The 23,667-nt window shown below is 56.4% G+C and overlaps 12 protein-coding genes across 13 annotated transcripts; 6 read left to right on the top strand and 6 right to left on the bottom strand.

Moving 5' to 3' along the window:
* Positions 1-140: 140 nt before the first annotated feature.
* Positions 141-1,460, top strand: ACRALDRAFT_2104165 (uncharacterized protein; the record flags this gene model as incomplete). The annotated part of the gene is made up of 3 exons (XM_071023174.1): positions 141-500; positions 582-650; positions 744-1,460. 3 exons carry the CDS (start codon positions 141-143, stop codon positions 1,458-1,460), a joined length of 1,146 nt encoding a protein of 381 aa, XP_070875318.1.
* A 50-nt stretch (positions 1,461-1,510) lies between these two features.
* Positions 1,511-2,039, top strand: ACRALDRAFT_210527 (uncharacterized protein; the record flags this gene model as incomplete). Its single annotated transcript, XM_071023234.1, has 5 exons — positions 1,511-1,593; positions 1,658-1,675; positions 1,769-1,843; positions 1,940-1,991; positions 2,019-2,039. The coding sequence occupies 5 exons, from the start codon at positions 1,511-1,513 to the stop codon at positions 2,037-2,039; spliced, it is 249 nt and encodes an 82-aa protein (XP_070875317.1).
* Positions 2,040-2,299: 260 nt separating this feature from the next.
* On the bottom strand, positions 2,300-3,993 carry ACRALDRAFT_2027856 (uncharacterized protein; the record flags this gene model as incomplete). Its single annotated transcript, XM_071020495.1, has 2 exons — positions 2,300-3,731; positions 3,824-3,993. 2 exons carry the CDS (start codon positions 3,991-3,993, stop codon positions 2,300-2,302), a joined length of 1,602 nt encoding a protein of 533 aa, XP_070875316.1.
* A 1,554-nt stretch (positions 3,994-5,547) lies between these two features.
* On the bottom strand, positions 5,548-6,986 carry ACRALDRAFT_1063722 (uncharacterized protein). The gene is made up of 3 exons (XM_071016846.1): positions 6,564-6,986; positions 6,355-6,486; positions 5,548-6,260 (listed from the first exon to the last, which is right to left on the bottom strand). Exons 1-3 carry the CDS (start codon positions 6,599-6,601, stop codon positions 5,885-5,887), a joined length of 546 nt encoding a protein of 181 aa, XP_070875315.1. The 5' UTR covers positions 6,602-6,986; the 3' UTR covers positions 5,548-5,884.
* Positions 6,987-8,563: 1,577 nt separating this feature from the next.
* On the bottom strand, positions 8,564-9,961 carry ACRALDRAFT_1081792 (uncharacterized protein). Its single transcript, XM_071019213.1, has 2 exons — positions 9,683-9,961; positions 8,564-9,585 (listed from the first exon to the last, which is right to left on the bottom strand). Exons 1-2 carry the CDS (start codon positions 9,737-9,739, stop codon positions 9,070-9,072), a joined length of 573 nt encoding a protein of 190 aa, XP_070875313.1. The 5' UTR covers positions 9,740-9,961; the 3' UTR covers positions 8,564-9,069.
* ACRALDRAFT_210531 (uncharacterized protein) lies at positions 8,658-8,906 on the top strand (the record flags this gene model as incomplete). The annotated part of the gene is made up of 2 exons (XM_071023239.1): positions 8,658-8,860; positions 8,885-8,906. 2 exons carry the CDS (start codon positions 8,658-8,660, stop codon positions 8,904-8,906), a joined length of 225 nt encoding a protein of 74 aa, XP_070875314.1.
* A 789-nt stretch (positions 9,962-10,750) lies between the features above and the next one.
* On the top strand, positions 10,751-11,645 carry ACRALDRAFT_2106145 (uncharacterized protein; the record flags this gene model as incomplete). Its single annotated transcript, XM_071023287.1, has 3 exons — positions 10,751-10,836; positions 10,897-11,108; positions 11,218-11,645. 3 exons carry the CDS (start codon positions 10,751-10,753, stop codon positions 11,643-11,645), a joined length of 726 nt encoding a protein of 241 aa, XP_070875312.1.
* A 326-nt stretch (positions 11,646-11,971) lies between these two features.
* Positions 11,972-12,655, bottom strand: ACRALDRAFT_2027852 (uncharacterized protein; the record flags this gene model as incomplete). The annotated part of the gene is made up of 3 exons (XM_071020494.1): positions 11,972-12,418; positions 12,500-12,575; positions 12,627-12,655. 3 exons carry the CDS (start codon positions 12,653-12,655, stop codon positions 11,972-11,974), a joined length of 552 nt encoding a protein of 183 aa, XP_070875311.1.
* A 506-nt stretch (positions 12,656-13,161) lies between these two features.
* ACRALDRAFT_1063728 (uncharacterized protein) lies at positions 13,162-14,347 on the top strand. The gene is made up of 3 exons (XM_071016847.1): positions 13,162-13,668; positions 13,911-13,998; positions 14,073-14,347. The coding sequence occupies exons 1-3, from the start codon at positions 13,485-13,487 to the stop codon at positions 14,188-14,190; spliced, it is 390 nt and encodes a 129-aa protein (XP_070875310.1). The 5' UTR covers positions 13,162-13,484; the 3' UTR covers positions 14,191-14,347.
* A 36-nt stretch (positions 14,348-14,383) lies between these two features.
* Positions 14,384-17,996, bottom strand: ACRALDRAFT_1081796 (uncharacterized protein; the record flags this gene model as incomplete). Of its 2 annotated transcripts, XM_071019214.1 has the most annotated exons (4): positions 14,384-15,442; positions 15,516-15,732; positions 15,855-16,123; positions 16,721-17,996. In XM_071019214.1, 4 exons carry the CDS (start codon positions 17,994-17,996, stop codon positions 14,586-14,588), a joined length of 2,619 nt encoding a protein of 872 aa, XP_070875308.1. In that variant the 3' UTR covers positions 14,384-14,585. The 2 variants fall into 2 exon arrangements, with proteins under 2 accessions (XP_070875308.1, XP_070875309.1); XM_071019215.1 differs by lacking the exon at positions 16,721-17,996 and having other exon boundaries at positions 14,389-15,442; positions 15,855-16,167.
* A 2,307-nt stretch (positions 17,997-20,303) lies between these two features.
* On the top strand, positions 20,304-21,732 carry ACRALDRAFT_2027848 (glycosyltransferase family 15 protein; the record flags this gene model as incomplete). Its single annotated transcript, XM_071020493.1, has 3 exons — positions 20,304-20,863; positions 20,920-21,358; positions 21,427-21,732. The coding sequence occupies 3 exons, from the start codon at positions 20,304-20,306 to the stop codon at positions 21,730-21,732; spliced, it is 1,305 nt and encodes a 434-aa protein (XP_070875307.1).
* On the bottom strand, positions 21,275-23,540 carry ACRALDRAFT_1081798 (uncharacterized protein). The gene is made up of 3 exons (XM_071019216.1): positions 23,288-23,540; positions 21,427-23,214; positions 21,275-21,358 (listed from the first exon to the last, which is right to left on the bottom strand). Exons 1-2 carry the CDS (start codon positions 23,376-23,378, stop codon positions 22,067-22,069), a joined length of 1,239 nt encoding a protein of 412 aa, XP_070875306.1. The 5' UTR covers positions 23,379-23,540; the 3' UTR covers positions 21,275-21,358; positions 21,427-22,066.
* Between the last annotated feature and the right edge of the window lie 127 nt (positions 23,541-23,667).

The following is a 23,667-nucleotide window of genomic DNA, read 5'->3' as shown; positions in this document are numbered from 1 at the left end:
ACACTAGTCAACACGCCACCAAAACGACCGATTGCCAGTCCAGTCCAGTCCCTACGACCACCCTCCCCTCCTCCCACGGGTCTCTCGAAAGAAACGTCCGATTGCGCCTCCCGGCACACCTCGCAAACCCACCTGTCGACATGGTCGGCGTCGCATCCCTCGCCGCCGCCGCGGCAACCGCCATGGCCACTGCGACGGCAACCTCGACATCATTACCCTCCGCAACCGCCTCCGCAGCCCCCGCGAGCATGAAACCCCCGAGCGGCGGCGACTGCGAACTCCTCGGCCCCTTCGCCCTCCTCGTCCAGGCCGGCTTGGGCGGCCTGGCCCTCCTGTCGCTGGTATACAAGAGGTGGAGGGAACGCCCGCAGCGGCCCCTCAAGATTTGGTTCTTCGACGTGTCCAAGCAGGTGTTTGGCTCCGTCCTCGTCCACATTGCCAACGTCTTCATGTCCATGTTGACCTCGGGCCGCTTCTCCGTCCAGGTGGAACCCGTCGCCGTGGCTGCGCCGGCGGCTACGGCTACTGCTACGGCTGCTGCTGCGGCCACCGCGCTGGCGAGGAGGTGGTTGACGGGCCAGGAAGGCGGCGGCGGCGATGATTACAAGCCTAATCCGTGCTCCTGGTACTTTCTCAACCTCGCCATCGATGTACGTTCTTATTCTTCGCTGCCTTCCCCTCTCCTTTATTGCCTACTTTCACCCCCCTTATCTCCTTCACTCCGCACCCAGCTAACAACCCAGACCACCATCGGCATCCCCATCCTCATCGGCCTCCTCAGGCTGCTGACCATGCTCGCCGCCCACACCCCCGTCGGCAAACCGCGCGAATCGATCCAGTCGGGCTACTACGGCACCCCGCCCAACGCCTGGTGGTGGCTCAAGCAGTCCCTCATCTACTTCATGGGCCTCTTCGGCATGAAGCTCGTCGTGCTCATCATGTTCCTCGTCTTCCCCTGGCTCTCCCACGTCGGCGACTGGGCCCTCCGCTGGACCGACGGCAACGAGCAGCTCCAAATCTTCTTCGTCATGATGCTCTTCCCCCTCATCATGAACGCCCTCCAGTACTACATCATCGACCACTACATCAAGGAAAAGTCCCCCCACGCCCACCACCACCACGAGCGCCTCCCCGACGAGGACCCGGACCTGAACCCCGCCGCCGACGAAGCCGCCCCCCGCCCCAGCTCCGGCTCGTACGGCGACGAAGACGCCGTCCTGTTCGATACCGAGAGCGACCATGACGAGGACCCCCGCCGCGACGACCGGGCTTCCCGTCGTCGCCGTTCCGAGGACGAGGAGACGGGGTGGAAAATGGCACACCGGTACCACAAGAACCGACCCGAGGGCGACGGGGAGTACGATCCCGACTTGGACGGCGATGCGCCCACCATCGTGGGAAGTTCGAATACCTCCAACCACCGCCGCGGGTCCAGGACGTCCCTGGGTCCCGAGCCCTAGCCGAGAGTGAAGCGAAGCGCGGCGCTGATTTGACTTGCTTTTGATGGACCATGAACATTCTGTTTGCCTTGCCTTGCCATTTTTGTTTTCTCGTCATCTCGTTCAAGCTGGTCCTGTTCTTCATGTGCTCAAGGTCATGCAAGTATTATATCACCAAAAGATGTGTCGGGGGCCACGGGCGTTCGTTGTGTTCTGAGACTCTCCACTGCCATAGAGTAAAGTATCGGCCACCTGGGATTGGGACGGGTTTTCTTTTTCCTCTTTTCGTCTAGCCAAGTCTTGGTTTCCTCGCCTTTTGTACAACGTAGCGCATGGTACATGAGAAGGAGTGCAGAAGCGAAGCTCAAGATGTATTTGCAACTCCATCTATCTCCATATGAAGCGTGAACCTCGCGGACCTTTACAAAAAGCAAGACCATCATATGCGTTCTAACCAAAAATCGATGTCCAGATGGTCATTCATTGACATGGAAAGTCAGGATACGTAAATACAATCCCGGCATCCATCCAATGCGTAGAGCCCAGCCCGAGGTGATTCGAAAAGATCCCACAACATAGATCAAGCAGATTCAAAGATGAAAAGAAAATCGTGATATAAATCTCAAAAATGGTAAAAGGGGAATAAAAAGCGCTTCCGAATAGACGTACAGATCGCTGGTATATACGACGGCCTGGCGCCACGGGCCAAAATAGCCAAGACGGACGGACGGCGAAGAAAAACAAAGGACGAAGAAACGCCGCTCTCAAAGCCGTGGTTCAGGGGGTTTCATTCAAACAAAGACTTCGACAAGTCATCATGGTGGGCCCTCAGCCCCATCCTCTCCTATTTTTTATTTTTTTCACACACCGCTCCATCCTCGCTGCGGAGTCTGGTACGTCTTGTGCCCGGGATATCCTGTCTCCGAGCCGCTGCTGGGCGGCGGACGCTGCTGGGACACCTGGCCGTGGTCGTCGTATTCGTACTGCGGTTGCGGGCGGCTGTAGCCCGAGCTAAAGTCGAAGCCGCCGTTGTTCTGCAGCCCGGGGGACGTCGGGCCAGCCAGCTGCCGACCGGCGTCGGCCGAGTGCTGCCGTTGGCCGTCCTGGGGGTAGGAGGCCTGACCGTAGGCATCGCCTCCGTACGTGTCCTGACGCCCGTAGGCGTCATTCGGATTATCATAGCCAAAGTCAGCCTGAGGCCCGGGCGAGCGGCGGTATCCCTGAGGGGCCGGGCTGGGAGTGCTCCGAGTGGGGTGGGCGTAGCCATTGGGCCCGGATCCAGGGCTGTTGAGAGGAGGCGACCTATGTGGCGTGGGTCCGCGGGCTACTCCAGCACCATAGCCGTCCTGTCCATAACCATCCTGTCCGTATGCCGGCTGCCTGTAGGCGTCTTGTCCATAGCCATCCTGCCCGTAGGGCTGGTCGTAGGCGGCGTTATGGTTGGGCGGGGGAGACCTCGATGGTTCGTGTCCGTGATAAGCCTGGCCACTTGGCGCACCAAAACCACCGTTGCCATCTTGATGTGGCGTCCCGCGGCCTTGGGACATGGCAGCGCCAGGGGCAGCGGCCCCATACGTTGGCCCGGGACCGTATGCGGACGAAGGTTGTTGCCCGTACGGGTCGTTGTGACCATAGTCGTAGCCTGGCTGGCCATAGCCCTGACCATTCTGTCCATACGGGTCTGCGTAGGGGTCCGGGGATCTCCCAGGTCCAGCCATGTATCCGTTCGAGCCGTCGTGGGGATGTCCGGGAACTTGTCCATGTGCAGGGCCGTAACCGTAGGGCGACCTGCCGTCTCCAGGCGACATGGGGCTTGCGGGACCAGCAGTCCCGGGGAGGTTCTGTTGGGTGTTGGTGGCGCTCTGGCCCGCTTGGGGCTTATTCATCGTCTCGAGCTCCACGGCTTCCTCCTCCAGAGAGACCTTTTTGGAACCAGCACCTTCCCATGTCGGCATGGCAGGAAGGGCGTCTGCGTCGCCCTTCTTGCTCACGTCAAACTCGGCGTATTGGGGCGGAGCGGCCGCGGGAGCGGCAGACGGTGCGAACACGGGCGCCGTGAACATGGGCGGTTGTGGCTTATAGCCCTGGTTCGGGGCGGAATAGGGCTCGTCGAGGTACTTGTGGCGTTTACCGCCAGGAGGGTCGAAGGCGCCGCAGCAGTTGCCGCAACACTTGAGACAGGAGAAGAACTTGCAACAACACGAGAGGCCGCAGCACATGCAGCGAGCGATGCAAATGACCACGGAGATGAGGATCAAACCGCCCACGATAATCACTGCAATAACAGGCCATCTGGTTGCGCGGGTTAGCAAAGAAATGTCCCCCATGTCGCCGACGGTCCGTATGATTCCTCGTTCCCTTGGTCTCCGTTTGGCGATACTTACTTGCACCATGACACTGCCATGCAGTTGTCCCAGCTCGAGAAGGCCGTGCTGACGTCGTTTATGGTTTCGGTTATCTGGCGCGCCTGGAGGTCTGCACTTATGCCTGAGACGATAGACCCCCACACTCCTCCCCGCAGGCTCCTCGCCATGGCAACATCAACGGACGGCATCTTGCACTGAAACGAAACAGGAGGATGAGAACAGTTGCGAGGCTATGTCTCCATTCCTTGGGCACTTCTGTGATCTCGTCGACAAGAGATAGGTCCCACAAGCAGGTCGTGCGTCACGCTGGTCGGGGACCCTGGTGCTAGCCAATACAGTGCCTTGGGTGGTAAGGGATCGGACGGGTCAAAGGCGCGAGATGTAGCAATTATGCCGTTGACTTGAATGTAGCGAAAGAATTGGCGTCGAAGCGAGAGTCAATCGGCGGCGATTCAGAATTTGCGGGGTTTGAAGGCGCAGCAAAAGCTGATACAGGTGGAGTGGGAGTCGAATTCGAGAATCCTTCAGGAACTGGGGGCCCGACTCGGGAGATTGTTTCGGATTCGAAAGACGGTTCGATTTTCTCTTGGGGGTGCGAACGCGCGGTAACAAGTGGTCGAAGAATGATCGACTACAGCGAGACCGAGGGAGGCTAGCGAACGAAGGAATGGTCAAAAGCGAAGAGAATTCGACCATCAGCTAACGACTACGTGTGGTCGATCCGAGTGGGCGGCCCAGGAGAAGAGAAGAAAGAAAGGAATGGACAGAGGGTGGGAATGAGGTGGGATTCTCTCCTTTTTCCCTCTCCCCGAGAAGGATTCGGGTTCTGAGCGTTGAGGGTGAGGCACCGACGGGGTGAGAGAAAAGAAAAGACGGAAGAGAAGAAAAAAAAAAAAGGAAGAAAAAAAAGAAAGGAAGGGAAAAAAGGTCGAGGATGAAGTTCAAGCGACGATCAGGAACAGGAAGGTAAGACCAACGAACGGGACGACGGAACGGAGCAGGACGAAACCGCTAACGGAGGTGCTCGTTGCCCTCATTGGCCCAGTGCCTCCAAACGGCAGTCACCCTTCGACCCTTGTATTCGCATGTATCTATGTACTGTACGTTGTATTGCGAAGTACGAAGTACGAAGTACCTACAGAGTACTGCAATTCTCCTGTGGTTGGGTGTCGAGACCCCTGGGTTATCAAGTCATGAGAGGAAGTTCACCAGAGGTATTTCTATGTACGACTGTATGTATGTACAGTACTGTCATTATCTCCAGGACCCCTTGTGAAGCGCCAAGTCTGAATATCGACCTTAATTTGCCTAGAGGGACATTTGAACCCCTAACCTGGATCCTCCTCCCCACGGACATGCAGAATCCGGCTTGGCTCCAGTCTAAAGTTCCTCTTCTTGGCCTTCCTGGTCTTTTCCTGCCATTAATCTCATCGGCTAAACCGAGGAAAGACGGTCGCATCGTCGTGGGAGCGTTTCCGAAGACGGAGGCCAAATGGGTTCCGTCCTTGGCAACACTGGGTGGGAAAGAATAAGAAAAGAAAGGGACGAGAAACTGAGAAAAAGAAAGAAAACAAGGGCATAGAGTAAAAGATGAGAAAAGCCCACGCGCAAGACATGCCGAGTACTTACGACAACGACAGCAGGCCCTTTAGAGGGTACATCCTCTACTGTGCTGATCGCTATTTCACCATGTGCCGCTCAAACACATCATCATATCCTACCACTTGGGGCCCCATTCATACGAAACGCCTCTTGCTGGTATAAAGTATTATTCGTGCGTGGCTGATTTTATATTATAGCTTACCAGTCTATTCTTTGGTAGGATAATCGTAGTGCAGAAAAAGAGTAATACGTCCCCCTCGGCCCCCTACGGTACGGTTAGAGCGCATCCCAATCCGAACGCCCTCTATGTCTACAGGAGACCACGCGCTCATTTGATGTCAAACAAAAACACGGACAGACAGGATCGCGCACATGTGCAAATTCAGTCGTGAGACATGGTATTGTATAAAGCAACGCATTAACCCCCCAACTCAGGAAAACCATCCTGCGCACAAGTCCTTTTGATTTTCGCATCATCTACGTCTTGTTGGGAGGAGGTCCCGGCGGCGGCGAAAAGTTCTCGTCGACACCACGCGAATACGTCTGAGGAGGCTGCTGGAGCTGAATCCCCTCGTGGCCGCCATAGTACCCTTCGCTGGGGGAGAACGTCTGCCCGGTATGTTGAGGATGCTGCTGGCCGTAGGCCGGAGGCGCGTTGTAACCGGGCTGGCCGTAGCCGTACTGCGGCTGCTGTTGGCCGTAGTTGTAGCCGCCCTGCTGCTGGGCGTAGCCCTGCCCGTACTGCGGCTGCTGGGTCTGCTGCTGGTTGCCGCCCCAAGGGTTGTTCGCCATCCAGCCGGTGCCGTACATGGGTTGCCTGCCCCTCTTCTTGCGGCGACGGGAGCTGCAGCATCTTTAATTTTAACAAAAGACCATCGTCAGCGGGGTGTGGGGTTGGGAGGGGGGGCCAAAAACATGGGAGAAGAGAAGGAGCAGAACAAACGTACCCTAGACAGCAGAGGAGAAGGACAAAGACGAAAATGAGGACGCCGGTTAGGACCCAGCGCCCCCACCCGTACCAGCTGCTGCGACGACAGTAGCCGTTGCTATAATAATACCCAGAAGGGCAGGCATATTGTCTGGTTCGGCATTGTGTTAGGGTGCGATTCGTGGAGGCGCATGGACAGATGGATAGAGGAGTGGTATTGCGACATACCTCTTGTCGAGCTCGTCCGCGGAGAAAAAGTCGGCCATAGTTGGGATACCAAAGAAAAAAACAATCGGTTAAAAAGCTGACAACGAAGTTTGCGGTTGATGAGGCGAAGGGCGTAGGTGATAATAGGCGACTATGCGACGAGGTATTGTTGCTGCGGAGGTGAGGGTGAAGGGGTGCGTAGGTTGGTCGAGGTCAGAAGAGTGGCTTCGTACGAATATTCGTACGTGTCGTCGAGGAACGGGAATAGAGTTGCTCCGGTAAAGACAATGTCGGTAGCGGCCTTGTCTATTCGTGGGTATATGCACCCGCCAAGCTCTCAGACGTCTACTAGTGGGAGGTAGGTCTGATGAATTGGTCCGAGTCAGACACCAAGGCGAAAAGGAAGAGTGGAGGGGAGGAAGGGGAGAAGAAAGAGAAAAGTTGGGGAATAATCTTAGAAACGGGGGCGTGACGTGGACCATAAATTCTTTTGTATTTCTCCAAGCTTTCATTCCTCCCAAGGCTTGATGCTCAGACAGCCGCCAAGAGATCGTTCCAAGTAAACGACGTCGCCAAGTCGTACCTGTACCATGTGGGCTGCGGTGGGGACTTTTTCACAGCCACTCTCCGTAGGTACCTATGTACACTATCTCCGGCTTATAAGTTGGGTCAAGTCCACGTCAAGGGGGATAGTCAAGGACACAGTAAGACCCGAGACTTTACAAAGCATGCTATCAACTCATAAATCAAGCCAGATCCTCAGGTTGTAACTGGCATTCAAGATGGAAAGCCGTCTCTCTCAGGTTTTCCGATTCCCAGTCGACGTCGACACCAGCCGTGATGAGTACTTTCGTCACATACCGATGTACTGGGTCGTTACGTCACAACCGTGTTAAGGGTGCTCGACTTTGGACGTCTCGTCTTTCTACTGAGTATTTCGTACTTTTTTCACGTACGTACGAAGTATTTCGTATCTCTTGAGCAAACACATTGGCGTCGATTCGTCTCATAGCGCATGGCCTATTGGCGGCCTCTTGACAGCACTCGCCCAGTCCATCCTGAGTACACGTACACGTGTAGTGGTCCGAAGCTCAGCCACAAGCCCCACGCATTCGCCTCGGAGCGTCGCGGATCGTACTTCCCCCGGTGGCTTTCAGACCCTATCTCCGTACGCGTACCGTACGAGTGCACGTATTCGTACACCTACCTACATACGAAGTACTCAGTACACTTCCACCGAAGAACTAATCCGCTCTCACCGAGGCTTACGACTGTCGATGCCATGGGTACGAGTTCAATTGCCTGTTTGCCGTCTTGGATGTCAGGTGATTCAACTGGCCGCCTTGCTGGCTTCGTGTTGTTCTCCGTGTCCCCTGACCGAGGTGATGCGGTCGTTGAAGGAGACTCAATATATTTGCTACTCCGTACGTAGATGGAAAAGTCAACCCTCGATACGTTCGATATCGTCGTCTGCTCGCATCGCAGTAATCAACCCAGCAGCATCCGCGGATTTGGTTCCTCATGCTTCAGGGTGGAGGCGTCTCCACATTCCTGCAGATGACGAACACAATACTAGTGTACACCATAGCTGTGACGTTTCTGTAGGAGTACCGGTATTAATTTGCCTCGTAACAATTCTCCCATCCATACCCTCCATCATCCCTTGTGACGTTCGCCCTATGCACGTAGCCCTCAAGAAAGATCTGCACCAGCTCACCGGTACCCAAGTTAGCACAGACGTACCCTATCGCATATACAACGCAGGTATGCACGTGCAGTGTTCACATATTCTCTAGGACGAGGTCTACACGACATGCACGCGCAGAGCGGGAAGACAGGGCTGACGTTGAGTCGTCCCGATGGTCTGTTGACTATCGTTGCGACAAGTGACTCCGAACGAGTCCATCACTAGCAAAGCTGATCATTTCCTACATCACAACGCATCATTCTAACACATCATATACTTACTGTCCTTGCGTCGAAGTTACCAACAAGGCGTCGCAAATGGATGCGCAGCTCACGGCGGGAACTTCACGTCCAAGCCAGATGCGCGAGAAGAAAGCCGATCCTTGATGGATGAGTTTACTCTCATTGCTTTAGCTAAGGTCTGGCTGGATGGAAGGGAGACGAAACGGCTTGGAAAGCCGACAAAAGACTACCCTGAGGACCATTTCCCGAGCGCCCGCCCAACAACCATATGTTCCATATGAGTACGAGCCCAAGTGCGCCGAACAATGCCATCAACTCTTGCTCCGACCCCCAGCACCCAAGCCAAGCCTAGCCCATCGCCACGGACACTACTCCATCCGAAAAGACCAGTCGTGTCATGTCCTCGTGATCAGACCGGGCTCTGTCCCACCGTAAGCCGAAACGCCGGTTGCTCTTTTTTTGTTGTTCTCAAGCCAAACTCCCAAACTCCAGAAGCGCCTTGATACCATAGTCCATCAACCAGCCAATATAGACCCTGCCTCGTTCGTCGTGCAAGTATTAGAATTAGCCCGCCCATCATACTTCCTGCCGAGTCCGTTCACTTGGGATACGTGTACCGCGACCCCTGACCCTTCTCACCGTCCCTCTTCCCCAGCGCCTGCGCCTGCGCCTGCTGCTGCTGGCGCGCCGCCAACTCGGCAATCTTCTCGCGCGCCTTCATCAGGCTCCTGTTGTCCTGCTGCTTCAGCTTGGTGCGAATGTCGTAGAGCGCCATGAGGGTCGACGCGCGGTCGACGTCGGTGCTGGAGCCGGGTTCTTCGCCGTCCGACTCGCGCCGGGGCGTGCCGGGGCCGGACTCTGGCGCCGAGTTGGTCCGTGTCAGCGGCGGGCTGGTGAGGATGCGGCGGCCGAACTTGTCGAAGCGGGCCGTCGGCGTGTTGTGGCCCGTGCCGTTGCGGGAGTGGTGGCGCGAGTGGCCCTGGGAGAGAGGGCTGGTGCGCGAGGGGTCGTCGGGGAGATGCCTTGCGGCTGTGGAGGGTTCGTGGTGTTGTTGCCGCTCGGTCTTTTCGATGGTTTTGTTTGCGGTCATGAGGGCTGCGGACGCATCAGGTTCCTAGGTGAAGAGATTTAGCAGGTGGCTCAAAATGGCAGTAAATTCTCTTTTTCTTCCGTGTCTAAGCACCAGGGTAGGGAACGGAAAGTGGGCTTACGGTCGCGTTAAGACTGCTGAGGTCGGCGAGCATTTGCGCCAGTTGCAGAGTCTCCATGGGTGCTGATAGATATTCTCTGAGCTTTCCTGGATACTAGAAACTGCTTGGCCAGGTTGACGTTGTATGAGGAGAGAGTGAGGACCTTAGGGCTCGAGTTATTGTGATGTGTTGTTGTGTTCTGCGAGGTGCTTTCCCAAGGTGGCGCAACAAAAACATGAGAAAACTAATGTTTTTGTTTTCCAACGAGGCGGGAGCTCTAAAGTTTACTGCACGTGTGGGAATGGACAAGGTGGACAAATGTTTTGCTCGAAATGTAGAAACGTAATTTAATGATGTATGGCGGTGAATCTCGAAGGGCCTTACAGTAGCGCCACCCGCCCCGTAACCCCGCACAAAAAAAGTCCGGGACCACGAGCTCCCGAAGTATTCGGTACTTATTATCATCATTTTGTTTGTACCCTCCATACTGACGTAGACTGAACTTGGTCATTCTGTACTTAACTGACACGCTATGTAGGTACTGTGGATATCTGTCTGAAAAGGAAGAGTGTGGGGTGACGAGATGGTGTTACCTTGTACGTGACCTGACCTCCAAAGGGATACGATGACCTACCGTTTTGGGCTGGAGGTCGTGTTGGGACGTGGGATGTCCAAATCAGCCGCGAACGGCTTTTCAAACTGGCCAATTTTCCGGCCAGTTGTGTTCTAGAATTTCCATCTCTTGTCATTCTCGAGAACATGAATACCTACCTAGAGAGCGGATGAATTGGCTGTTTCCGTTCGGCTGCGCAAACCAGTCGAAGTACAAAGTACAAAGTATCTGTTTAAATTGGGACACACGCGCAACACACGCGCCTTATCAGCCTTATCAGGCAAACTAGGTACTCTGTACAAGTTACGCTGTACAGTCGGCTTCCTCGGGCGGGCGGGCTTCCGATGTCAGCGAGCTGGTTTCCAACTTCCAACTCATCGGCTTACTTCCGACTCGGAACATCAGCCGCCCTTGACATAAACACAACCACCGCCGCCGACTAGCCCACGAATTTCGTCTACCTTTCATCCGAAACCATGTCTCTATTTTTCAGGAGGTCAATGGCCACGGCGCCTTCACTGAAACAGGCCAGCAAGGTGGTCTGCGTCGGCCGCAACTATGCGTGAGGCTCACCCTTCCCACGGAACCAGTGTACACCACACCGGCTGACTCGGAAAGACAGCGATCACATTAAGGAGCTGAACAGCGCACAGCCTAAGCAGCCCTTTTTCTTCCTGAAGCCCCCTTCGTCTATCCTCCTCCCCGGCGCTGGGCCGGTGTGGAGACCCAAGGGGGTTGATATGCATTTCGAGATTGAGCTGGCGGCCATTATCGGCAAGCAGGTCCGCAACCTCGACCCCAACGATGAGAAGGGTGCCTTTGATGCCATTCAAGGTGTGTACCCATTCTCGTCCCGAGACATTCCTTTGTCCTTATTGATATGCTACACCGGCAAGTGAACCACAACTGACAGTTAATCCCTTGTGTCTTCCCCCCTCCCCAGGCTACGCCATGGCCATCGACATGACAGCGCGCAACGTCCAGAGCGAGGCCAAGAAGAAGGGCCTCCCCTGGGACATCGCCAAGGGCTTCGACACGTTCCTGCCCATGAGCGAGTTTATCCGGAAGAACGCCATCGCCAACCCCCACGACGTCGAAGTCTTCCTCAAAGTCAACGGCGAGACCAAGCAAGACGCCTCCACCAGCCTGATGATCTTCCAGATCCCCCGCCTGTTCAGCGACATCTCGCGCGTCATGACGCTCGAGGCGGGCGATATCGTCCTCACGGGCACGCCGGCCGGCGTGGGACCGGCGGTTCCGGGGGATACCATTAGCGCCGGCATCCGTGTCGGGGGCAAGGAGCTTCCCGAGGGCAGGATCGACGTGGTCGTGGAGGAGTCGCCCAGCTCTTACGTTTTCAGCGAGACTTGAGACGTGGCTTTGACTTGGATGTCTCTATTGTCGTCTCCCGTCGTCACCGTTCTGGACCGTTGCGTTTCGGAAAGGTTGCCAAAGGTCAAAGGTATTCGTTATACATATCATTCGGTGGCTCAATGTACCTTTAAGGGGCAAGAGGCGGTTCACTCTCGGTACAGCAATATATATACCCAATTGAAGATGTACAACTTGCTTGACCTAGGTATCTCCCTTTCTCTCATCTCCCATCTTTTCTTTTTCTCGACCCTCCTAGAAAGCACAGCTGCGCAACACCCGCTATCCACATACCCAAAAGTCAAAAGAACACGAAAATAGAACAATCACTCCAGGTTAGGATCACGAATACTCCCCGGCCGTGGCGTCGCCTCAGCCAAGGTACCGCACCGGGGACACTTTCTCTTCTCGTCACTCGCCTTGAAATCCTCGACAGCAGCCTTGATCTGGGTGCCGAGGTCCGTGCAGTGGAACGAGGCCTCGTGGACGACGGCGCCGCAGCCGGGCGCCTCGCAGTACCAGCGCATGCGGTCGAGGCTGCCCTCGGGCCGGCGCTGCTCCAGCACGATGCCCACGGTGTCGGCGAAGCGGACGGGGTTGTGCGGGGTGTTGGGCGGGAGGAGGAACATGTCGCCCTCGCGGATGACCACGTCCTTGAAGGCGCCGTCCGAGGGGTCGACTACCTTGAGCAGCATGGCGCCTTTGTACTGGTAGAACCATTCGGGGGTGGTGTTGATGTGGTAGTCTGTGCGGGCGTTGGGGCCGCCTACGATCTACGAGGGGGATGAGGTTTGTTAGATGGGTCGGGGTGCCGGGGAAGCATTGTTGGGAGGGAGATGGAGGTGATGTCGTACCATGACGGTAAAGTCTTCATTGTAGACGCAGTAGTTGTTGATGGGTGGTTTGAGAAGGTGAGAGTTCTCTTCGAGCCTAGCTGTGTGTTAGTATGGAATGCCATGACTGCGGCGCCATTTGACTCACCACTTGGGCAGGTTGATGGGGTTCAGCATGGTTTGCAGTAATTATCAGGGGTTGAGTGAGTGTATATGAGATGGTAAGGTGAGGAAGGCCTGGTGGTTCAAGTGGCGATGCGGGCAACGAGACGAGGTGTAACGAGGTGCATTAACGCAGCATTAGTGGTCAGTCCTTCTTTTCCGGAAATTATGAAAGTTGGCGAATCGGATGGTGTAGTTAATGATATCTCATATCTTTCTTCTCGTCTCATCAAGTAAATGGAGGGATTAATTCTGAACTCATAGGTGCCGGTAGTCTAAGGCAAGGAGCTGTAGAGGGGCAGTGATGAGGTACCCCTCTAGTCTGTACGTTGTACTGTGTACATCTTCACTGACGGTAGGTACGTAATCGTAGTGACCGGGTACCTCACCGGTCGTGCCTTATCTTATCAGAGGCCCGTCCGAGCCCGGCTCCACCTCCGCTTTTCGACATGTCTGCATGATGTACGGATATGCACTGTAGCTGTCCGACCTCAGCCACTGATCGCCTCCTTTCAACCAACACCACCCTCTCCCTGCGCACTTTTGAGCAGGTTTCCTCTCTCCAGTACAATCATACATACTTATTATATACTCTACGACATCGCGAACAAACCCTCCTTAGCTTCATCTTCTAGGCTTCCTCAAACGAGACGCCTATTCTCGGATCCTAAGACAAAGCCTCCTCCAACCCACCAACACAGCGCACAGCCTCGACCATGGATCACGATCACGGCCACGGGGATATGGGGGGCAGCGACCAGTGCAGCATGAGCGTACGTTTCCACTTTTGTGCCAGAAGCGACCGTCATGGACCGGCTAACCCAAGCTGGCGTTTCTTTAATAGATGCTGTTCACCTGGGACACCAACAACCTCTGCATCGTCTTCCGCCAATGGCACATCCGCTCCACGGCCTCCCTCCTCTTCTCGCTACTCCTCGTCGTAGCCATCACCGCCGGCTACGAGGCTCTCCGCGCCGCGAGCCGTCGCTACGAGACCAAGGTCAACAACAGGGTCGATTCTGTGCCCAGTATGTTTGCTCCCCTCGTCTCCCCTTTCCGTTTTCGTTCTCTCTCCGTTGCGCATCAAGAACATTCAATGGTCACTCTTCCCCCGTTTGGCCATCCCCCTCCTCTTATCGTCCACTCTTTACAATCCACATCTTCAAGATGGTGAAGAGATTGCTAAGATGGCCTCCTTGCTCCTCCTCTCCCGACCGCGAAGCCGATCGTAGTGATGCACCTACTGAGTCAACACCATTCCTATTCACAGGGCAGCAACAGATTGAGGTGACCAAGACGGCCCACATTACCAAGGCGGCGTTGTATGCGCTGCAGAACTTTTACGCGTTTATGATCATGTGAGTAACTCTCCGTCTCTCCTTTGTATTTCTTCTTCAAATGACTGATAATGGCGTGTTTCTCCCTCCTACAGGCTCATCTTTATGACGTACAACGGCTGGGTTATGATCGCGGTCGCCGTGGGCGCTTTTGTCGGATACGTGCTCTTTGGGAATAGCACTACCTCGACAAAGGAAAACGCATGCCATTGACGGACGACGAAGACGAAACGGGGAGAAACAAAAAGGCGATTCGAAGTCGTGGATTCTATACTCGCGGCTGTATTCGTGCCTAGCATGTCGTCTCGGATGCAGATATTCAATGGCCCGGCCAGCCCATGACAGGTACCCATGCCGGGACAAGACTTCTAAAACGAAATAATAAAACCAAAAAAAAAAAAAAAATGCTGAAAAATAGAATATAATGATCCGTATGTCAAGGACGCGTAAATGCAAAAGTTCATGAGACGTAAAGCGGCCGCCTTGCGGCCAACCGAAAGGGTTTGGGAGAATCTTCCCAGTGAAAACGCTCGCAGGATGATGATAGAATAAGGGGATGGCAGTCGAGGTCGAGCATCCCATCTCTTATGCCCGTTCTCTCCTTGTCCTCACATCTTGGCCGGTTCGGCGCTCCCCTCCCCTCCCCCCTCCCCCTCGGCCGCGCGCTTCTTATCGTACAGCAGCCCCTCAGCCTCGGCCGCCGCAATGAGCTCCTCGTCTCCCAAGTGGGGATTGTGCTCCATCTCTGGTTCTTCCTTGTACGCGATCCGCGCCGCGTCGAGGAGGATATGCGCCGTCATCCCCCACACCTTGTATCTGCCCGTCTCCTTCTCTTCCTCGGTGAGTTTCCTCGCCAGCTCGCTGCGCCTCCGCACGCCGGTACCACCGCCACCACCGCCACCACCATTACTATTCGGTGGCGCCGCCGTCTCGTCTTCCCCATTCCGTGTTTGTTCTTCTGGTGACTTTTCGTCCGGCTGTGGTTTGCGCACCTTTTGCCCGTCGACGGGAACGTAGTAGTTGTGCACGCGCCACGCCTTCCCGCCGAAAGTCATCCACCGCCCGTCGTACCAGGGTCCCGGGGGTAGCGGGCGACGGGTCCGTTCGGGCCGCGGCTCGTCGGTCGCGAGGAGGAAGTTGTGGAACGGCGCGGTGAAAACGGCGGCTACTTCCTTGGCGTCCAGCCGTGGGATGATGGACATGTCGTCGCCGTCATCCTGGCCGTCATCCTGGCCGTCTTCTACCCGCGGCGGTGTTGTTGTCGTTGTCGTCGTTGCTGTTGTGGCTATTGTCGTCGATGCGTCGCGGTCGATGTGGAGGTACGCCACGCACGGTCGAACGACGAGGTGCGTCTGCGCCATGTTGCAGGGGAGTTCGCAGAGGTGTTCGATGCGAAAAGGCGCCGGGAGGCGGGAATCCAGCGGGAGGCCGATTTCCTCCCATGCTTCGCGGCGGGCGATCTGGTCTGTCCAAGGGCTGTGTTGGCGGGGGGTACATAGCAAGCACGGTTGGGGGGAGAAGGGGCAGCGGCTCCTTACAGGGTGTCTCGAGTACATTATCGGCCTTTCCACCGGGAAACGCGGCGTGGCCCGAGAAACTGCGCAGACTGGTGGCCCGCATGGTGACGATGACGCGCAGGTCCCCGCGGCGGTCGGCGTAGAGGAGCAGGAGGACGGCAGCGCGGCGGCTGGCGGGGAGGCGGTCCCAGACGGGGAATGGAGGGGGTCGGTATGCGCGCAGATGGGCTATGGCGGCCTGGAAAAAAAGAAGAAAAGACGTCAGTTTGGTGTTCGGACCTCAGTCTCCGTTGGTCACGATGGGGTTGTCGTGGGTGGAGGCCTGTAAGAAAGACGACCGGGGGCAGGAAGAGAACGGACCGCGGATCTGGCGTTGAGGGGCGCCATGGCGCTGGCGTCCCAGTAGGGCGTGTCGTGTTGGTCTTCTGCTTCTTCTACTACTTCGTCTCCCTGGCCTGCGGCAGCCGAGGCTTTGTGGATGTAGGTGACGATCTCGCTGATGTCTTGTTCCGATGGCGGCAGGGAGCTGTCTCGGCTGTCTGGGATGTCGACGTCTTGGTGGGTGTTGGGTTCGGGAGACGGGTCCGACCCGACTACTTGGGTCATGGCGAGGTCGAGGGAGGGAAGGGCTGGGACGGAGATTGGTAATAGTGTAAGGAGGCGGAGGCGGTAGGACAAAAAGGGGACCGCTGGCTATGATGACCCATGCGTCTTCACCGCGGCTTTACGCGGCTTGTGATCGGCGCTTGGCACGGATAAGGTGCTTGTATAAGTACCTATTTTAGTCTGGTTGGAACGTATTACACAGAAGTTTCGAGTATTTTACTGCACATAGATGGTGTACAGTGTTTTGAGACTATTGTCGACCCACCATACGTTAAGGGGCTTAGAAGTATAATTACCTCCTATCCATCGCAAACCGAAAACCCGACTATGTATGGAGTACCTATCACTCATCCATGTGAAGTCATCGCGGGGAAGCGGGGAGCGGGGCAATCCCGAAGCCGGCCGTTGGCTCCGCACCGGAGCTTCGGTGTATACATTGTACTTCGAATACCTCATATACGAATATATCCGTATATCTTTCTGTTCACGTACTCTATGGCCCTTCATGTCTACTCGCTCATTCTAGAAATCGCTGTCGCTGCAATATTAGCCCATGGCCCAGCCAGTTCCCATGTCACCTCTAATACCAGCTCATACATCATGCATCACCCGAATCCTACCCCTCAGCGCCTCCCGCCTCTTCTCATCCCGAGACATGGCCATCGCCCCCGCCGTCTTCCTCGCCTGGGCCACCAGTCCCTGCCACTGCTCCTGCGTCTTCTGCAGGACCCCGTGACCGGACCCGAAAGGCGGCGACGTATCCGGCCCGTTCCCCCCTCGCACGTCCATCTCGTCGGGGACAGACCGCGAGCCGTCACTGTTCCGCCGCCACCTAGGCGACTGCTGCTCGCCACTGCCACTGCGGCGGAAGACCCGCGAAAACGCCTCCGAGTATCGGCCCACCCTGCCCTTCTCATCGTCTTCAAACTCGGACCGCTCATACTGGGATCCCAGTGCGGGCGGGAGAGACAGGGCTGTCGTGGGGGGAGTGAGGATCCTGTCCCGCCCAAATCCGAGGGAGGGACCCAGGCCTTGCGTCCTTACGTTGCTCGGCGGGCTCTTCCTCCCCGTCTGCCGCACCCTCGTGGCGAAACCCGGTTTCCTCTTCCGAAGACGTAGATGCGGATGCAGATGGCCCGCACCGTTGGGGATGGGATCTCTTTCCTGCTTGGGCCCTGGGCTTGAACTGACTTCATCTGCAAGCCAGGACACGATGTGAGGGGCCACGGTAAAGTCGTCGTCTTTTTGTAGGGACGAGGAGCGAGACCTTGGGGGGACCTGGGCCTGGCCCTGAGTGGAGTAGGCAATCTGCGTCGTCGTGGCGTGGTATAAGTCCCGAGCTCCAACGGCACTAAAGTCGTTATAGTTGTCCCGCCGAGCCGGGATCGTCTCAAAGTGGTGCAGGCTCTCGGCGATACTGACAGGCGTCAGGGGACTAGGCGTCCTGGTTATGGCCAAGTGGTCGCCGTAGCGGTACCGCCTCGTCCTCGCCCTGTCCAGCGGAAGGGCGTCGATGTGCGACGGCACGGGAGACGCCGGGACCCAAGACAGGTAATCGCCGTCCGGGCTGTAGTGGCACTGGCGGCCTATGCCTTGGCCTTGTTTGGCGGCATCGAAAGTGTCGAAGAGGCTCAGGGTTCTGGCGGGCTCGGAGACGGCGGGTGAGTCCCTGCCGTCATCGTCTTGAAAAGAGTAGACGCTGCTCGAGGTATCGTCTAGAAAGGTTGGGGACCGGCAGCTGAGATGGAGGTCTTGGGTGCGGATCTGCAGCGCCTCCCTGGCGTGAAGATCATGACCAGTCGGTTTCTCGACGCGCCCCGTGGCGTTGTTGTCTGGACTAGGCGACCCTACGAAGGAGGCCGACAGCAGGGAAGTAGAGCTTCCAAGTTGAACCATCTCTCGGGTTGAATAGAATCGTGGTGGAGGAAAAGGCGCCGTGTTTCCTGCGGAGGTTTGGTCGTCTAGGTGTAAGGAAGGATGCGTCGTTGCCTGGTTGATCAAAGAGTTGGCGCGTGTTGATATGTGGCTGCCTGGACGGGGTGTTGATGTGCTGATTTCCTCTTGTGACCAGATGCGGAACGGCCCATTCGTCGATACGGATTTCAAATTCAACGTCTTGCCGGGAACTGGGGGGAGAGGTCTGTTTTCATATCCACTAGACGGAGGCCGAGGAGGCAGTTTCTGTCTTGGGCCAACACCAATTCTCATGTCCTGCAGGGAGTAGTGGCGGTGCCCCACGGTCCTTGGACCGAATATCGGAACCGAACTTTCCAAGGGGCTCATGACGCTTGGTGCAGTGCAAGAGTTTCTTGTTTCTTTTCGTTTCGGAGACGGCGACGGAGAACTCCTCCCAAATGTATCGCGTTGGCTGACTATTATCGAACAGTACGTTGGGACCATAACAAAGAAGGCATCAAGCCGGGGCGGTTGATCCAGGGGTTCGGGTCTTCTTGTCATTTTTTCCCCAGACCCATATGTCTTTGTCGGCCGAGTGGTGACTGACTACGGACGGAGCGACTCGGTCTCCACTGCACAAAGATATGCCTCCCTGGCAGACAAAGTAAGGCCTGCAGGTTGAGAAGTGGAAAGGATAAGAGGTGGTGGGTGAATGGGAGTCACGAGAACCCGCCTGGGGTATTATGTGCAGCTCTGATCAGCATTTGCCACGGCATCTCTCCTGGCCCTTCTTTCACGCTGCACAAGTTGGCCACTGTTTGTTCTGTAGGCAAGGGACGGTGACGGTGATTCAACGAAAACACATCATAGCTTGCGCGTTCTTAGTTCCCGGATGGAAATGCCGTGGCATGGCTCCCAGTCAAAGCCACCCCGGCCAAGCCAGCCACGCCGGGGCGAGCACATACGTTGTAACGTGTTGACGTAGGTCATGTAGTACGGTACATGTACTACACACCCTTGCGCCAGCCAAGTTGGGAGTGTTCCATGGGAGGACTTCTTCAGTCTTTGACCCGGCACTTTGGATTCGGATGTCGTGGACACAGTGGGCTGCACGACTTGATGGTTCCGAGAAAACCTGGGATCCTCTATGAGTGTCGCCAAGGCTTGATTCATTTGATTCATCAAACACGCCATCTCCGAGTCCATCAAGACAAAGGATGCACGAAAGAGTGAGCAAACTGACAGGAGATACTCAGTCAAACGAAGCGGCATTTACAGATGACCCATGCGTAGAGAGAGCCGCCATTGTCATCACCGTGGATGCTCCTTGATCGGATCTTGTCGGGAAAAGAGACAAGACGCACAGCCGAGTTGTTCAGTCGTTGGCGCATCTGTCGCTTCGGCTGACTCTTGACTCTCCCTTGCAAGCAAAGAACAAAGAGAGTGTGATGGCGGCCAAGGCGAGAGACGGCGCTAATATGCGGTCTAACTGGAGCGTACAGATGGGATTGGTTGCGCTTCAACAAACAGCTCAAGGAAGTCGAGATGAATAAAGAGCTTCCCCTTCCTTGCGTGGGAGATGCAGGAGTGAGTCCCCGAGTCCCTGGTGTCCCATTTGGACAATTCAGTAAATGGTCCCTGAGAAAATACGAAGTATATCCGAAGACTTTCCGGCCGGTACCTCCAAAAGGTACCTAACCTGAAGGTTCAGCTAAGCTTCGGGACAAGTGCTTGGTCGCACTAATTTCAGAATGATCTGTCCTATCAGAGGGCCCATAAGGAACCCTTACTTCATATGGGCCCTACCAAAGTACCGTAAGACCGCAGTTACCGGTAACTGGATAATAACTGCGCCGCATCTATCGTATTTTGGCCAATGACCACAGGCCGTTTACAGGGGATTTTCAGCCTTAATATCGTTCCCTTGGTAGCTTTAGTTAGTACTTTAAGCATGGCCTCTACATAGAATTAACTTACGTGACCTTTCGGAAATTTATTAGTAAGTAATGTGTGTGGAATTCTAAGAAACGTTAGGTTTAGGCTATGTGGATACACGGTAACTAACTCCTTTTGGAATGGTTCTTACGGTACCTACATAGTGTATGTACATACAACGGTGCAGGGAATTAAGTTGAGTCTGCGTAGTGATTATTCTCCATCTCAGCTGGTAGAAATCGTCTCTATTGAGTTCGTTTCAACCTTGCCATGCTCTTCAACTCATCACCTCGTCGGGAGCCTCATCTTAGAAGCCACCACAGCGCAGCTCTCTAACGTCTTGCCCTTCCGTCCCCACTGCCACCGCAAGAGATGGTCCCTCTCCTACGCCGCGCAAAGCGAGCTCTCGACCTCAACCTCACGCGCTCCCGCTCTCGCTCTCGCTTCCCTCCCCGTCTTCCCCTGTGGGCCTGGGCCCTGCTCCTCCTCGCCGTCCTCGAATCCTACCTGCACTGGCGCAGCTTCCTCGTCGCTCGTCCCGCCCGCCCCGTTGACGAGCCCTACCAAACCCAATGCAGGGAACCCGACGTGGATGCGCCCCGCGAGGAGGCCGTCGTGGTCATGATGGCCCGCAACTCGGACAGGGCGGCCGCCCGGCGCTCGATCCAGTCGTTTGAGCGCCACTTCAACCGCTGGTTCAAGTACCCCATTGTCTTCCTCAACGACGAGCCGTGGGATGAGCGCTTCGTCAGGGCCCTGTCCAAGGCCACGTCCGCCGAGACGCACTTTGAGGTCATGTCCGAATCCGACTTTGGGTATCCCGACTGGATCGATCGGGATGCGGCCAGGGCAAGCATGGCGCGGCAAGATGCGCTGGATTGGCCTCATGCCGGGAAGGAGGGCTACCACCACATGTGTCGGTTTTATTCGGGGTGAGTTTATGCTGTCTCATGGAGTATGAAATGAGAGCACAACTCACACCGCCCAGCAAGTTCTACAACATGGACATCCTAAAGAAATACAAGTGGTACTGGCGCCTCGACCCCGACACGGAATTCTTCTGCTCCATCACCTACGACCCCTTTGTCGAAATGGCCAAGCGCGGCCACGTCTATGGCTTCACCATGGCCATATGGGAGATCCTCAGCACCGTGCCCTCGCTCTTCCGCCACACGACCGACTACAAGGACGCCGCCGGCATCCCCTCCTCCCCGCTGTGGAAGGCAATGGTCGACCCTTCGGTCCTCCCTTACCCGCTCCGCCCGCTCATGAGCCTCCTCGACAACCGCGACAGGAACGGCGACGCCTGGAACGGCTGCCACTACTGGAGCAACTTTGAGATTGGCGACATGGATTTCTTCCGCGGGAGCGAGTACCAGGCGTACTTTGATGCCATGGACCGTCAAGGCGGGTTCTATTTCGAGAGGGTATTTCCTTTCCCTTGTTCTTCTCCGTTCCCTTTGCAAACCAACTCGGTTCGCACTAACATACCTAGTGGGGTGACGCCGCAATCCACTCCCTGGCAATCGCCATGCTCCTCGACCCCTCGCAGGTTCACCACTTCGACGACATTGGCTACCGCCACGACGAGCTGTGGCAATGCCCCGCCAACGCGCCGGGCGGCCAGCTCCCCGAATCCGAGGCGCTGGGGAAGAGGCGCTGGAAACCCGAGGTGGAGGGCGGCATCGGTTGCCGTTGCGAATGCGACGGCTACATGGAGCGGAGGAATCACCCGGCCGTTTGTCTGAACAAACTCACTGCACCGAATACCCCGGGCAGCCAGCCATGGCCATGGACTTGAGTTGATGGCTGGACCATGATGATATGTTTGAGATACCCCATTGAATTCGTATTGTAATTACATTGGATTGGCGTTGGGCAGCGCCGAATCCATCAACCTGTATATCTATAATGTTGAATGTTGAGATGCTCTTAGTAGTCATGTCCTCTTATACACACCGAGTCGACAATGCGGTCGGCGTTCGACTCTAGTCTAAATTACACAACAGACAACGGGCCCACCTCCCTTTGATTATTATAATCGCCAATGGCTGATCCTCTAGCATTGAAACTCCAGCTCATGCGTAACACATTGGTACGACACCAATCAAGCAGTCGTGAAACGAATAATAGGTCTAGAAATCATCGTCCTCCGAGTCGTCCTTATAGTCGCCCAGCAAGATGTCGTCAACGCCCAGGCCGGTGGGAGAATTCCTAATAAACTCCGTCTCGACGCGGAAGAAGATCCAGACCCATCGCCGGAACACCTCGAGAAGCTGCAGCAGAAACAAGAATCCCTCGCTGTCGTGCAACGGTGCGAGGCGCACGCTCAGTTTCGTGGCCCAGGTGCAGCGCAACACAAGGTCGAGGGCGATAACGGCGTAGTACAAGATCGGCTGACGGAACACCAGACGACTGCGCAAGCCGTAGGGGTGGTGATCCCGCGGGGTGTTATGGCGACGGCGGGCCGCCGGCGAGAACAACGTCAGGTCCCAGTCCTTGGCGACGTCCCAGTAGAACGAGTAGAGCGAGTTGAGCAGCGAAGCAGCGAGCCAAGCACGGTCGAGGGCCGGACTAGGCGAATCCCCGGCAATCGCGCGATTGCGCTGCATCGTCGCGAAGAAGAGGACGGGAAAAGCGGTCGAGTACTTTGCCGCGTTGGCCAGGTGCTGCCCCCCCCAGCCGGCGGATTCCCTGTACGGCGCCCTCCTTACACGCAGGTACTCGATGAGGCACTGACGAAGGCGGATGGCGCTGGGGATGGCGATGACGAGGGGCACGGCGAGGGCGCCGCCGCAGCTGCGGTTGGGCGCGGCGGTGGCGGAGGTGGAGGGCGAGAAGAACATGCACACGGCGACGACGAGGTCGGCGAGGACCTTGCCGTAGCTTGTCAGGGCGTCGGCGAGGAGGATGTCGCCGAAGCGGCCGTCGGTGGCGGAGGCGATGCCGCCGATGCTGACGCGGCGCAGGGAGGTGAGGAGGCGGTGGCGGCCGTTCCGGGCGAGGCCGCGCAGCGGGGCGAGGAAGACGGCGGCCAGGGCGGCGAGGGAGAGGATGGCGATCCAGTCATGGCGGACCACGAGGTCGGGCACGCGGCGCGTGAAGAGCCAGAAGGTGGCGATGGAGAAGGTGTAGACGATGGAGAGGACGGTGGCTAGGCGGTAGGTCGAGAGGTGGTGCGTGGGTTGCGTCGGCGAGGAGCGGGAGGGGTACTGGATGAGCGAGGGGGTGTTGATTTTGGCGCGTTCGAGATACTGGAGGTTGACGCCCCAGCCCCATACACCTGTGCAGAGCCGAGTTAGCAGGATGTCATAGCGGGCAGGGATAAAAGGGGGACCAGGACGATAGTTGCGTACCAAGGATGAGAATAAAGCCGATGCGATAGGGAAGAGGGAAAGTCAGGCTGAACAAGTCGAGGTCCTGCCCGACCTTGTGATCACCGGCCATGGCTGACGGGGTCGTCGGAAACCATCGAGCGAGGAGGCGTGAGGGGGCTGAATTGGCCCGAAAGGCATAAGGACGAGGTGGGTACGAGTCTTCAAGTGCTTGGTTTCCGCATTGAGCTGTTGAGGTTCGGGGTCGGCGTTGTAGAAAGGTGTCTAGTTGAATCTGTCCGGAGAAAGGGAGAACTTGGAGGTTGAAGGGGAAAATGGCCGTCAGCCCTGTCAACTGTCACCAAGTGGTAGGCGTTGGAGGTCGCGTGCTCAGTCCTGCAATGTCACGTGACACTACGTCA

Source organism: Sodiomyces alcalophilus, assembly GCF_042370955.1.
Source record: "Sodiomyces alcalophilus JCM 7366 unplaced genomic scaffold ACRALscaffold_4, whole genome shotgun sequence".
Classification (NCBI taxonomy): Eukaryota; Fungi; Ascomycota; class Sordariomycetes; order Glomerellales; family Plectosphaerellaceae; genus Sodiomyces; species Sodiomyces alcalophilus.
The sequence above is the reverse complement of the archived record's forward strand: the minus strand, read 5'-3'. Positions and strand labels throughout refer to the sequence as shown.